Source organism: Atheta coriaria, unplaced genomic scaffold (genome assembly GCF_025399875.1).
Source record: "Atheta coriaria isolate IRGN ID8LTWV9N9 unplaced genomic scaffold, Caltech_Dcor_3.1 hic_scaffold_13_pilon, whole genome shotgun sequence".
NCBI lineage: Eukaryota > Metazoa > Arthropoda > Insecta > Coleoptera > Staphylinidae > Dalotia > Dalotia coriaria.
The window spans coordinates 356,454-372,097 of NW_027045455.1; the positions used below are offsets into that span (position 1 = coordinate 356,454).

At 38.9% G+C, this 15,644-nt stretch overlaps 2 protein-coding genes across 6 annotated transcripts in view; one reads left to right on the forward strand and one right to left on the reverse strand.

The window, feature by feature from the left end:
* Window positions 1-15,644, forward strand: part of LOC135801912 (neurotrimin-like) — a 133,187-nt gene that overhangs the window by 102,496 nt on the left and 15,047 nt on the right. For all 5 annotated transcript variants that reach the window (XM_065315439.1, XM_065315438.1, XM_065315436.1 and 2 more), the window contains 2 exons: window positions 7,163-7,362; window positions 13,361-13,525. In XM_065315439.1, coding sequence (XP_065171511.1) covers window positions 7,163-7,362; window positions 13,361-13,525 — 365 coding nt within the window. The remainder of the gene's footprint in view (window positions 1-7,162; window positions 7,363-13,360; window positions 13,526-15,644) is intronic.
* LOC135801781 (uncharacterized) lies at window positions 2,921-4,271 on the reverse strand. The gene has a single exon (XM_065315292.1). The coding sequence runs from the start codon at window positions 4,236-4,238 to the stop codon at window positions 3,027-3,029; it is 1,212 nt and encodes a 403-aa protein (XP_065171364.1). The 5' UTR covers window positions 4,239-4,271; the 3' UTR covers window positions 2,921-3,026.

Below are 15,644 nucleotides of genomic sequence, written 5' to 3' on the forward strand. Positions count from 1 at the left end.
TATATAGTGCTTACTAGTAGTAAATATAGTTGAGTAGGATTTAATATCTAGGGCGCGATAAATCAACCCACAAAGCAGACAACCACAGGCATTCCTAATCTTCGATTGCGCGTTGTTTAGTTGTGAATAACGCACGTTTAGGCGCGTCCTTTGTAAACAAATGTAAATACGTCGCCATTAAGCTGTGGATGCGCCGGGCAACCATACGTGGGTGGCTCGAAGTAGGCAACCAGACGAACAGAATTGTGGCAGCGAGCAGTTGCTGGCCCCAACGTTTATGCGGAGGCGAATCGGATGAAACGATGAAGCGGATGAAACGCAGAGGCGACGCCTCAATGGATTCATCAGACTGAAAGCCGTTGCATGGGGCAAAATGGAAATGTGGGCGCAAATGGAAAGAGTGAAGTATGCAAAATGAACAAGGAGAATGGGCGGTGCTAAATACGAAATGGAAATGGAAATCCACATGCAAATTCCAGATTTTGCATTCTATGTTACGAAGAGGGAGGTAGCCAAGATTAATTGGAGATAATTACAACGTTGTCGATTAATAAACCGATATGTTAATTAATCATCGTGTCGCGCCCTTTAACCTAACTAATTATGTCTACATGAATGCTTTTCTCAAACAATAGTTTTCAGAATTTAAAGAAAATTTTTTTATTTTTGTTATTTTGTGAAATAAATATGCAAGAAATCAAGACATTTGGAATAATTGATTAAGAAATAAGCAAAAAACTAAACCAGTAACAGAGAAAAAGCATTTGTAGAAAAAAAATGAAGAGAAAAAAATCAAGAAGTTTGGCAACCGGAAACGTGAACTCAGTTCAAACGGGAATCAGGCTTGAGGGAAGTACAACCCCCCGCTCAGCCACACTCTTTCTCGACTGCAGAGTTTGTTAGTTTTCTAGTGCTTTTTGTACGTGTTTCTCGTTGGGCCGAAGTTTACTTTTGTTCCTACAGCGGCAAAACGCTTAGAAAAACGACGCAAAAAATCCACAGACGTTAAAAATAACATCGAAGGGGAACGACGCGAAAATACCTAACAAGACCAAGCTCGGCGTGCAGTGTAAATAAAATATAAAAACATTTTATTCCAAGCTTGGCTGTTTCGCCGCGTTTTAATTCCAACGATTTTGTTCTTGTTTGTTTACGTTTGGGTTTTCTGTATCCACTGCAAATTGCAGGAAATTGCACGTGGTAAAAACAGTTTAAACAAATTAAAAGTCTGCGCGGTAAGGTAAGGCCGCGTAGGTTTGCTTAATTTTACCTCGTTAACCACGAGATTTATGTACGTGATATTAAGATACAACACATTTGAATTTCATTTATCAAGAAACATGATGGCGATGAAGTTTGGAAGACTATCAATATATTTTACATTTCTATTCGCATGACGGAAATTTCATCGCATCTCGCCATTCACGCCCTCCGCGTGTACATGCGTCGTGCTTTTCCATACTTGCTAAAAGTTGAATAAGATTGACTGAGTGCTCCAGCATCTGCACTTTCGAAATGAAAAATGATTGTCAATACAAAATCCGCGCGCGCTGCGTTCAGTGGACCGCAAAAATATTTGCTCCACTTGCTTCTTCCACATGCGGCATACACCAGTCTCGCACCTTTCGGAACCGCGTAGCAAGTGGAGAGATATTTCGGTGATACATAACAACTTGCCATCGTTTCTAGCATCGCTCTCCCGAGAGAGAGTCGCATCTTTTTATCGTTCTTCTTTCTTCGTCGCGGCATCTAAGAGTATGAGCTTGAGATCCGGTTCACGTTTTGCGTTTACGTTCGTTGTATGCATAACGGGAGTTCATAAATAATCCTTTGATATCTTTTTAGTCGCCCGGCGCGCTCGTTTGTTCATCGGAAGGCGTTTCTAGATGGCGTTTGCTCTTACGCCTCACAATGCAATAACAAATCGTTTACATAAATCATATTTATTACGTTTTATACTTTTGTTCTCGTTGCTTCCTACTTTTTATATTTGGGATCTATGAAAGGGATAAAATTGGAAATTTATCAAACTTTAATTGGATTAATAATCAGTCTTCTTGCTTCAATACTATTTATTTATTTTTTACACTTTATTTGTGAATAATAGAAATTTATAACATATTTACACATACTTAAAGAACTTTTAGGATTCAGTGAATTATTTTATTGCCCAAAGAGGTTTTTTTCTGCTACTTTTGCGTTTGCCAATTTCGTAGGCATTATTTATCAATTCGGGGCGGTAGTTTATATTGAGTTTGCGAATTGCAACTTGGTGCGCACATTCTAAGTCGTTTCTAGTCCGCCGCGTTGCATTAAATTTAGGTTTTACTGCGTTGCATGGCTAGCACAAGCGCAAAGTTATCGATATCGAGTTAGATTTTATTTTTGCCATCTATTTACAAAGCGACGCATAAAGCAGTTGATGTCACTGCGTAGATTTAGCACCAAACGAAGTTTTCAAGCACAAAAATTTATTAAAAATCGAAATGCATCGCCAAATATACTCTGATGGCTGCTGTTGGAAAAGCGTCTATAATTTGTTGGAAATTGTTGGTGGCAACTTAATACTTCGACTTTGGGAGAGGGGTACGACATAACTTGGTGACTGCGCAGTGTATTAGAGCTTGGATAAGGTCTGAGTACGTGCTGTATACATGGGTAAAGTGCTAAGGATTAGAGTTTAAAATATGGGCAGTTATAAGTTTAGTCAAACTTATATTGCGGGCAGTGTGCAAGTTTGCTGAAGCTGTAGAAAACTGCAATTCGAAAATCGCAGATGCAAGTTAAGTAAGGATACGTTATCATCGATGCTACGATACTAGTTTATATAACTTTATAAATATTTCTTAAAAATAAAATATAAATAGCACTGAAATGCAAGTCGATAAAGTAGAATTCTACTGCTGTCATATCAAAAGTGTTAACAGCGACATCTGGTAAATTTATTGTTAATGAATTTTATTATTCAATTCATATTTATTGCTCAATTTACACTTTTAAACTATGTGTTTAATTTTATATTTTATTTAAAAAATTAAATTAGTTTCATCGTTTTGTACAGTGTCAGAATTATTACATTGACTATCCATATTAATGTCGTTAATTTTATCGCGTAATCCAGTTTCCAAATGCTGACAAACAACTGCAAAATCATTTTTATCATTTGCTGTTGATTGCATATCCTCAGCCAGCATTCCAAACGTATTCACAAGCACTTGATTTTTACGACAAATTATTTTTGGTAATTTTCTTTCTAATCTTTTACGACTATTTACAAATTTCTCCTGGATCAGATCAAATTGTTTCTTCAATTTCTGCAACTGCCCAGTTGTAAAATTCGTATCAAGTATCACACGCATATTTTGAATAGCTTTATGAAAATCATTCTTTTTCTCTGTGTAGTTACGAATTAATTCGTTCACGTCAGCAGTTGCGTCAAGTTCGGCCGCAATCTCCTTCTTCATCCAATAATATTCACTTGAATTGCGTGAACTTAGTTGATTCAGGAGTGTGCTAAGTGTGCAATTCTCATCAGCATGTTCTGATTCTAAACTTACGAGGTTTGCGCGTGAAATGTGCGCGCAAAGACGCGAAAGGCTTCTGGTTTCCAAACATATACAATCCAAATATTGTGAGACGTACGCAAGGCATTCGTTAAGTGAATTGTAATGTTCATACATTGACTGATACGCATCAGTAGCTTCCATTTCATGTGTCATTGCAGCTGTTAACAGTGATTCCATCACATAACGTAAATTAGTTTTACTTTTCAAGTGGATAAATTGCCTAGGATTAATTTCAGTTTTTGTTGTAAGCGATGTTGAACAAGGCGACGGCGCTTCGTCCATTGGATGAAAATCTTGTATTCGACAAGCGCACGACTCATGATGATTTTTATGATGCTTTGTTGACGGAAATCGCTGTTCAAGTCGTGCCTGGTTATGCAATTGATTCCTTATGACATGCCATGAATTTGACGGTTGTTGTTTATTTGTTTTTTGTTCTATCAAACCATTGCACAAGACTGAAGTTGACGTAACCGATTGTTGCGTGCGTGGCCGACCAAATTCATCTTCGCTTTCTTCAGGATAAATTAATTGCATGGGTGGTGCGTCTGGATCTTCTTGGTCGAGTATAACTGGTTCACTATCGATTGGAATGTTCATGATTGAAGTTGATGAAGTGAAGTGTGGATGATGATGATTCGTTGTGATTTTAAATTTGGAACTGATAAGCATTTGTCAAAACTGACTTGAAACTTGAATAGGAAATTGTCATTAGTGTTTTAAAACATTAACAACAAAGCAAATGCATAGCATTCTATTAATAAAATTTAATGGCTTAAATATATTTGCTGAGTTTAATTAATGTTCATGAATAAAACAAATTTTAATCTAATCACGAGACGCAAATTTAATGTCTCTTGAAACAATCAAATATAAGTTTAACTTCTTACGTTTAAACTTTGCGAACTACACATTTACGGTTTGAAAGTTAATTAATTATGCGTTATCGACAAGCTGGAACCAGTAACTTCCAATAAACTTAATTCCGTAAAACGACGTTTTGATAAGTTGTAAAATGCCTAAAGCGGTATTAAAACGCGATTAATTGCCAATAAAAGTGAGCTGAAATTTGTCGAGCATATTTACAGGAATGTACAGATAATAAAACACAAAATTAGCAAAATCTAGATGTAAGTATATTTTATACGTAATACAAACCTCAAATAGTATTGCAGCAAAGTGCAGAGAATACGTGTTAATAATGCCTTCGGCAAACCGTCCAGCCATTAAGCCGTCATTGTTAAATCATTACAGCGTACCTCGCTGTTTCCCTTTACTGCTCGGCCATCTCACGTCCGCAAGCTTTACACTGTCAGCGCGCTCTGTGTCCGTTCGCTAATGAATCGAACCTACAAGGAGCTAATGAAACACATCACTACCGCTCTCTGTACATGAGGATGTCAGACGGGTGGATGTGACTCTCCGTAACCAAATCATTACCTACATTGTAAATGCATGGCAGAATTGTGATTTCCACGTTTCCACGTTGTTCCAGTCTCGAACAGAGTACGTAGTTGAAACTTTGTTGGAAACTTCCTTCTCTGATGCTGAACATTGGGAGTTTTCCTCTACTCTAAGGTGATTGCAATCTGCACTATATATAATAACATTAAAACTTGAACAATATAATGTTTATATAATAACCGTTGACGTGGATTGTTTAGAGATTACAGCAGAAAGTTTTTTTTGTGTTAACGAAGTTGTTTTTGATTTTTTGATCGTGTGACTTGGCCAGAAGTTTAGTTTAACAAGTTTCATTTTTTGTTTGACTAATTTTTTTGCTTGGATTGGATTTACGAGGGTAGCGTACGCAGAATGCAGTTGACGATAGATTAAACTCCAAACTGCATTCGACGTGCAACGCCTGGAAGCCCAGCGACGTTGATGAATCGACTTAGTAATTTTGTATCTTTGGAATCACGCCCTTGCAAATAACTTCGAAGTAAGTTTTGGATGATTTTCAGCCAGCAGTTATTATTATAGCGATTTGTGAACTTGTGCGATATTGAGTGGGCTTATTTTGAGTTCACCAATATTATAGTACTTACTTTCTATGTATTATTACGTGCTGCTTGTTGGCTTAAATGATGTAGTCAATGATGTTGATTTGTGGTTAGCATTATCGTCCGAGTATTAGCGGCGGGCGATGGTTATAACAAGAATAATGATAATAATAATAATATTTAATAATGGCCTCGACCGTAAAACAATGACGGCAACGCATGAAGTGCTGTGGCACGGCGTCGATGCACATAATGAATGCTTTTATATAGTACTGCGGCCAAACAACAGCGCTGTCGGTGTCGTAATAAATGGACGTTAATTTAACATTCCCAGAGTATAAGCGCAGGTTTAAATGACGTCGGATCAGAAAAAGATGGTGCAAACAGGATCAACGCGTTATTATTACAAGACTGCATATTTTATTAATGCCACGGACAAAACATATTGTTTTTATTTATTCAGGATGACTTTTGTCGCTGAATTTACAAAAGAACAAAAGATTCTAACGCACAAACCATACAAATTGAAAGAATGTGCGTATAAAAAACTTTTATTAAAAAATGCAAGTGGGCGATAAAATATTGTGTTTACAACGAGTGTAAAACATTCATACATTTATACTTTGTATATTGAATGTAGTGCACCAACGTTACAAATTGTATAGGTTATAAACTCGGGGAAATGTTAGAATGGTGGCCAGTTCAGTTTTTTTTTTGTACAGTTGGTTGCCTACATTCGTGTTAATTTTAACTTTGATTAATTGCCCCAATTTGTAACCCACAAAACTTGTTTCGAAGCGCGCATACGGTTTCGACGCTTAACGAACACATTGGACGACAGCGACCGACAGCAACAACAAATATTAATTAATAACAAGTGCACGGCAGTTTTCCGAATTGCCTGCGACCTTTGCCTCTGCATGAGTGCTACATGCTGGTATCGTTCATCAGCCGATAAGCAATGCATGACGTTAACAAATTTACAAATTCTGCCATTTATTATGTAGGTATGTATCGACGTTTTCAACATGCGCGGGCGGACGGAATTAGGACCAATGATCGAAATAGATTTATCAGCTATAATTCAGGAAACTGTTTAAATAAATTTTTGCGTTGTTACATTGTATTTTGACTACATTTTTAGACAAAAAGGTTTTATCTATAGAAAATATTAAATAGTATAAAATATACTTTTGTGTCTTTCGAGTCATCCTGTTTTTATTTCATAAAGAATGACACTCTAGGTGTAATCTAGGGATGACCGTATAGTATTTTCCACGCTTTGCTCGTTGTGCTGTTGCGGCGCGATGCGCTCTGTGCGCGCGTTGCAAAACGGTTTAATTAAATTTAATTAAGCCCTCACCGTTGTTCGCATTGCGCGTGTATTTTCCCCTTTTGCTTCACTTTTTTCGCGCGCGCCCTTTGCGTGTAAATCGCGGTGGTTTTTATTCGCATTTTATGCACACCGATAGGCACGATTCATACAAAATGCAGGCCGAAATTTAAAGCGATTTTATATAACTTGTTTTTTTCGTTTCACTACTGTTTTGAATAAAATAAAATTAAATTCAATGATTTTTCTCTTTATTGCAGGAAAACGAGATATGCAAAAATACTCCGAATGGCGTCAACTGTGGTACCCAAACTTCGGGGAAGATTATGCCAAGGCGGAAAATTCTTTGGGTGGGGAAACGAATAACACTGTTTCGAATGTCACGGTACAATTAGGCGCTACGGCTTACTTGCACTGCCATGTCAGGAATACTAATGATCGAACGCTGGCTGGAACAGAGGTAAGCACGATTTAATTAACACGAAATACTAATTATTTGGAAAATGTACAACGCTGCTGTTGTAAAATTGACACAATGTTGTAAATTATTGATATAATGATGAAATTATAAATTCACGAATTTTAAAATCAAAATTACAGAATATTTCCGATATTAATATTCTGTTTTTACATTAATACGGTAAAAATATTGAAAATGTGTGTTGAGAGTTGTCATAACAATATAGTAGGTATATGATTAGGTACCTTGAGTTACTGTGTTGTGGCGGTTTTAAAATTTTACTTTGCCAAAAAATGAATAATGTTCAACACAAAATTTAATATAAAAAAGTCTAAGAAACAATAGGATATTATTGCAGTCCTTAGAGCCTGCCGTCATAAAATAAAATTTGATATTACCTGCAATATCGAAAATATTGTTTGTTTTCTGTTTGGATCCCAGTGCCTGTTATTTATGTGAAACGTCGGCGCATATCTAAGCATATAAAGTAAACTTTTATATTAAGTTTTTTTTATAACTCTCAAGCAGTCAACGTGGTGATGAAAACAAAGGATTCCAACGCGTAAATATCATGGGTCTATGTTGATATAAGCTAATGTAAGAGGAACGCAGGAAAACTCATGTGGGCCAAACACACACATTCAGAGAGACGTATTAAGGATTTAGTTGAAGACGTTCTTGGCAGAAAGAAAGTAAAGGACAAAACAAAGGAGAGAAAGACTTTGAAAGGCATTGGATAGAATTCAGATCACAGCTATATAGAACGGGTGTAACTTATAATAAATAACATCTGTGCGAACGTTGCGATGGAAATAAATATAGAATTTTTCGAAGAAAAGTTTTACGGTAATGTTTAGAAATCAATTTTGCAGTTTACACATTGAAGTGTAACAAGAAAATTCTGTTTTTGTTTGTGAAAAGCGTTATTAATTGGTAAATTAAACTTTGTTGGGCAAAACAATTCGCCAAGCAAGTAGCATGAGTCATGTTGTGAAGGTCGTAAAGAGTATGGACAGCGCACAGTGCCCGGTCCTTTTATACCTGCGGACAACCCGCAAAGAGTGGTGGGGAAGCCGAATGTCTGGTACCAGCAAGCCCTGCTGCGCGGGTTGCTCCACTCGAACTCTTACCCTCACCACTTTTTACTGGTGGTCCGCAGGTATAAATGGAGAGGGAGGAGCTATTATAGTATGCAACACTTTAGGTCTCCTCTTTTGTCTGCCTACTTTTCTATGAGTCAAGTTCAGCTTAGCGGAATAGTTTCAATTTTTGTAGGAACTAAATAATTTTATATTATGCAGGCTCGAAAACCTACAATAATTTCACGCATTACATATTAAAAGCGTGTGCAGAGCTCATAGTGTTCTGTTTTATTTTTGGCAATGTAATTTTCATGCAACTTCCTTTCTGCATGCTCTCCAGAAAACCAAGAAGCAAAGATATAGTGGCTGTGTGTTCTCGAAAACAACAAAAAAAGGGTTGGGCTTGAGGTTAAGTAGGCCATAAGTCGCCTTTTTCCTAGAAACGCGGGACGTACGACTTTGCGGAAATCTCCGGTGCGAGTCTCATATTTCCTTATTCTACCCCATGTTTTCCAAGTTTCCAATATTTTTGCACCGCTTACAGAAGTTGTAGGAAAATAGAAAAACATTGAATGATTAAAATGAGCTGCTTTTTTGCAAATTTTTGAATTTTACGCCAAAATTCAAATATTTAGACAGTTGGTTCAATTGCAATTTGTTTCGGATCGTTTCTCACATCTATTTGTGTACTCGCCCGCGATTCGTTCGATTTGCGCTCTCGGAAAAGTGCATAGAACGCATCCTGGCAAACCTCGAAAGCCTCCAAACAAACATAGTCGGCGTTATTGGTGGTTGCACTGCGAATCTCGCGTATGAGTGTTAAAACACCAGCGCAACACACCGCAACCGGAAATAAAGTCACGAAGTTGCTAACGTCGCGGCAAACGCAACGCGCTTCCAATGTACAAACGTTTATTTCATATTTATATGCAGCGCGCTTCGTGCCACTCCACATCCACATCGTGTTTTCCCAATACGTATTCATTCATGTATGTCCTTGTTTACGTTTTTCCACCGAGTGTCAACACAATTTCTGTAAAATGCATAAAAGTTTTGTTTATCCAATGAAAATAAATGCATAATGCAGTATTTCTTTGGACACTGTGTATATTGAGTAGCTTTCAACATGCATGCATATTGCTCATCACATCGATGTATACAACCAACAAAACAGCATCACTTGTGATACGAACGCTGACACGAAGTTGCGAACATATGTGTTTCGCTTTCGATGTCGACCTGAGAACGCACCACCAGAAGTGGTAGCAAATGCGCATAAATGTGCATATCGCTAAACAGTTATTGAGTTTTTGCGTTGGCGGCGGTTGCCAGTGGCCTGGGGCGCGTCGCTTGCCGTGGTCCCGTTGGCATCGTAAACGTCGCTTGCGCTTTATGCAACCAAATGCACAAATCGAATATTATGTGTGTGGCAATCTCGATGCATTCCAGTTTGTGGCACACGAGCGTACAATATTATCCAAATAACCAAAATAACCCCCAAAGCAACTATACCGCAAAAAGAATATTTGTGAGTGACATTTATTTACAAATCGAAAATACAAATCGTGTTCGAGATAATGCATTCCCATAAATATGTCGATTATTATTTAAAAATGTTGCAAATTTTTGAATTTTGTAATCGAAAAAGTTTATGGTCTGTACTTTTGTACACCGAAAGAAGCATAATCGTAAAACGCAGAAAACCATCCACACACAATGCTCACACATAATAACCGTTGGCATCTAGGCAACCAGTTGTATCGCAAAAAGGGAATCATATAGGTTACCGATTCGTACAACCCGGGCCTCACACCAGAATTTTCTTGCTGAGCGCGCTCGTATAAGTTACTTCCAGCAACCAGCAACTTCATAACATTTCTATAAAAAGCACACACCAGTGTCGCGCCACACCGGCTACTGCCCACCAGGCGGGGTCCTCGTAATGGCACCCGAACATGAAGGAACGTCGAGCGCAATTCTGTCCTCTTTCATCTGTTTGGTTTGGCGGCGCGGCGGGTGCTTGGGGCGCGGATGCGACCTCGTCCTTCGGCACTGAAATCAATACCCCGGGAGCGCACGAAGTTTTCTCGGTGCTTCCGAAACGTGCGTCTGATTTTCGGCTGTGTCCGGGGCCGCCACCTTCCAAACGCACACGAAATGTTTGTGGGGTAGGACATGATATTCAAATTGTTCTCAGACGCTCATTTCTAATCCATAAAAATAAAACGACAACCGTAATCTTCTGTTATTTAGAATTTCTAAATAATTAAATTGATAGACACGCAAAAAAAGTTTACGATGTTTAAATTTTTTTCAACACGATGTTAGTTACAGGCGGAAAGTTCTAAAAGCACGAACCTTAAACGATCCTAAAATGTTTTACGACAGGACGACCCGTTTCTTCACTCTTTGGTGCACGCGTTAGCGACCGTTAACCGTTTGTGGTCCCTCCATACTTCTTGTTGTTCGCTTTGGTCCCTTGCGTTGGTGCTGGTTTGTTGTTGTTGGCCTGCGTAGTTGTTATTTTATCGGGACGGCATTTGCATGAGCGGTGTTAGCCGCGACGCCTCTGTTTTCGCTTAAGAAGTGGAAATTAACGGAAAGTCACCAAAGTCGATAGGCAACTTTCTCGGGCCGACAAAATGTGGGCACACGTATTGTCATCAAGGCGATATTAAAGCTTTAACCATCTAATGCCGCATCGCCCGCATCTCCAGAACTTCCTGATACGTTAAAGGGATTAAGTGCGTGCGTCAACCGTTTATGTTTTTGCCATGTAACTGCTGCGGGGTATTTTTAGCATGAACATTAATATTAATATTAAGTAACTGAATTATCTACATGCGAATTTATAATTTTTGCTATCAAAAGTTATATCAATACTGTTATTATGTTGTGATATATAGTGGTACATCCACAATATGAGTATTGTGATATGAAATATAATCTCCAGCAGGTTCTAATTATAAAATAAACTCCATTGCGTATTTATGAAAAAGTTATTTCAATCAAAGTTCTAAGCCACTAGTTGCACCCCGCCTATTGTTTGGCGCTGGCATTCTCTGTGTGAACGTCGAACTGGTGACACAACTGTGGCAAGTTGTGATTCGCCACTGCTGGCTGAATGCAAAAGTTGAACCTGCGAAACAACTAAAGCTCTGGAAAGCCCAAAGCGGCGATGGTTTTCGGGTTATGGTTGTTGACTGGTTAACTAGTTAATGCTCAACTGCACCGTCTGGTGAATATGTGTCGGCATGCTGTCGGGTCCGGGGCCTTAGCGCGAAAGGGGGTGGAAAGTCAAAACGTAAAGTTGAAAACATGATTAATGGCCGTCGGAGTGGACGGCTTGCTAACATTGCTAAGTTACTGGTTGCTATGGTCCAACTATACATATTTATTGTGTAATACATGAAAATAAGAATTTTGAATTGATTTTTATATAGATTTCTGTAAATTATTATTTTTTGTTATAAGTGGAGAAAAAATGCAATTAAAACTTGTAGCACTAATTAAAATTACTTAGAATTATACTTAATTGAAGAAATTATATTCGGAGAGGTTTTAAAATTGGTACGTTGAGAATAAACCGATTACCAGTATCGAAATTCTCAGTATTATGTGATGACATAAAAAATGTACGCAATATTCATTGTTTTACTCTGTCTGTTCAACAATTTTCCATCTTTTTGCATCTTTCTTTTTGGATTATCATCTTCTTCGACTGCTGATTTATACACGTCGATATTTCATTGTTCTGATCGCTCCCTAACGCTTAAAACGCCATTTGAAATGGCGAGAAAGCGATTTTTTTATTTTATATTTCAACATTGTTATATTATATTATTCCATTTTTCACGAAATGAATGGATATGAAGAATGGCGATAATAAATTTAAAAACTTTCAATATTTACAAATTAAAATCATAAATCTAACAGTGTCTTTTTTATTTGTTTAGATATTTGTGATCGATAGCAATGCAGTAATCACTCACGATTTAATAACAAGTAAAGTAGAAAGACTTTTCATTATTTCTTTTGTTTTTTGAGTTTAAAAAAATGAAAAGTACGAAATCATTTAAAATATCGGTATTATTGGTGCAATTTTAAGAAATTGGCATATATCGAGCATCATTTAAGGTCATAACGCGTTTCTGCCAGCGCTCGGAAGCAATGGAGGCGAAGGAAACGACGAACATTCAACGTTGAGTCATTTCATCCTGCGTGATGGCACCGTCGTTCTTGTGCTGAGCGACACACCCCGCGACGATGACTCGTTCTCATCTCAGATATTTCGTCGTTTAAATAACTACCAAGGAGATGCCCGTTCTTCTTCCACGGCGGGGTCTACGGTATTTGAAATCCGCATACATATATCCACCCTCTAAAGAAAGGCATCGAACGCCAGATACCCGACGCGACGCATCCATAGTACCCGTTTCCGTCGCGAAAGCAGCGAGCAAATCCGTCATCTCTTTAACATGCAAATTAGTATCTCAATCTCCGCGAGCAAGGCGGCGCAGCAACCCTATTAGCGAAGTCGGGCGATGCGACCAGCGCGCCGGAACAAACGAAATCCGTGTCCAAAAACAGAGCGGAACACTTTGTGATGATAATTATCCTTTGTGCGTTCGCCGCGTCGGCTCAACAACTCGCCGACTGAGCAAACAACAATAATATTGTATTCTTATTTTAGTCATTAATTATGATTTTCTTTTTGATTACATTCACGACTTTCTCAAGATATAACTTTATTAAATATATTGATCAATATATTCAATATAATAATACCCAGTTGAATCAATAACAATACTGCTTATCAAAGCAGAGATTAATTACTTTTTGACACCAAAAAAATTAAACATGTACTTCATTGGTTTACTCTTTAATAATTCAAATAATGTTTCTGTTGTTTTTAGCAAATATCGTGGGTGCGCCGCCGCGATTGGCACATCCTGTCGTCCGGCATGTATCCCTACACCAACGACGAGCGATTCCAGGTCCTGCACGCCGAGGGCGCGGATGACTGGACCTTGCAGATCAAGTACGTGCAGAAGCGGGACAACGGCACCTACGAATGCCAGGTAAGTCCTCACTCCACACGCTGTGCAACAATTTACGGCGCCATTATATATATAATGTTCTTGGCTCCTATGTGGAGCATAGAGCCTCACTAAGCGCCCTCCAACGGACTCTGTTTCGGGCAACCGCCTTTGCTTCGTTCCAGCCCATATTTTGGTTTCGGAGCTCCTCTATTGTGGATCTTCGCCAGGTATTGGCCGGTCTACCAACCCTTCTCTTCCCCTGTGGGTTCCATTCTAGCGCATTTCTGGCGATATCTCCGGCGTCTCTTCTCAAGATGTGCCCAATCCACCCCATTTTCTTGCGTATTTGATTTATAATGGGAGTTTCATCACATCGACGGTGCAACTCATCGTTGGAGATTGTCATTGGCCAGAATATGCGCAAGATCATTCTCAAGCACTTGTTTATGAAGGTTTGGAGTTTGTGTGTGCTTGAGCTCGTTGACCTCCATGATTCGCATCCATATAAAAGGGTGGATTTTACATTTGTGCGGAATATGCGCAGTTTTGTTCTTAGTGTATAGACGCTTGACTTCCATACTGTGCTCAGCATTCTGAAGGATTGCTGGGCTTTCTTTATTCTGTTGTTTATATCTGCGTCGGTCCCCCCTTTTATGTCAATTATACTTCCTAGATATAGGAATTCCTTGACCTCTTCTATTTCCGTATTATCTATTTGGAGTTTTAAGGTGTTGTTTGTATTTATACGCATTTCTTTTGTTTTGGCAATATTTATTCTTAGGCCAATTTTACTTGCCTCCCTTGCTAATGTTGTTAGCTGTCGGCTCACGCCTTCGAACGTATGTGACATCAGGCAGATGTCGTCGGCGTAATCCAGGTCGCTGAGGTGCGAGGTTAGTGTCCAGCGCAACCCATCCCTGTTCTGGTCTACCTTTGCTAGTATGTAGTCTAAGGCGATGTTAAATAGTAATGGGGATATGACACATCCTTGTTTTACTCCTCTGTGTATCGTAAAACTTTCGCTTTTTTCACCGTTGTGTAACACACTGCAGTTTGCATCAGTGTAGAGTTCTTGCAGGATGCTTATTATCTTTGTTGGTACACCTCGCGACTTAAGGATCCTCCATAAAGCGTCGTGGTTCAGGCTGTCGAATGCTTTCTCAAAGTCGATGAAGGCGATGAATAGTGGTGATCGCCATTCTACTGATTGCTCGATAATTATACGAAGGGTATTGATATGATCGATGCATGAGCGATTCGGCCGAAAACCTGCTTGGTTCGGGCGCAGGGTGTTTTCTATAGTTTCCGCTAATCTTGTTTGGACGATTTTCGCGATAATCTTATTAATTGTGTTTAATAGCGTTATGCCACGCCAGTTGTTACACTCGGTCAAGTTACCTTTTTTGGGAAGCTTGATGATTAGCCCTTCTTTCCACTTGGTCGGAATCTTGTTGTTGTTCCATGCTTCCTTAATACAGTGGTATAGTTCATTTGCCATCCATGTGGCGTTTACTTTTAGTAGTTCCGCTGGAACGTTATCAGCTCCTGCTGCTTTGTTGTTCTTAAGCGTCTTTATAGCTGCAGTTATCTCCGCGACTGAAGGCGGGTTCGAGTCAATGTTCAGTTGTCTACCTGGGTTATTCTCTGGCTCCCAGTTAATTGTTTCGTTTGCGCTGAGCATGTCGGAGAAATGTTCCTCCATCTTTCGAGCTGCTTGTCTGACTCAACTAACAGGCGGCCGTTTTTTGACTTAATGAAGTGTGTGCGTGTAGAGTACTTATTGGCCAGTTTCTTTGTGAGGTTGTAAAGTTCTCTCGAGTTGTTGTTGAGCATTGCTTCTTCTGCTTGTCTGCAAATATCATCTATCCACCTGCGTTTGTCTCTTCTGGCTTCCCTTTTGACCTTTTGGCAAAGGCCTGTGTACTCTACCTGTGCCGCTGCCCTATATTCTTGCGAAAGATTTTGGAGTAGCAGGTGTTTTTTCCTCTTTCGGTCTTCTATCAGCAACCACGTGTTTTCGCTGATCCATTCTTTCCTTTGCCTGCTTTTCACTCCAATTGTTGTTTTGGCGACTTCAATGATGTTGTCGGCCATATTTTCCCATTTTGTGCTGATTTTTGGTTTATTGTCTCTTGCATTTTTTCCTTGAAGGATTTTG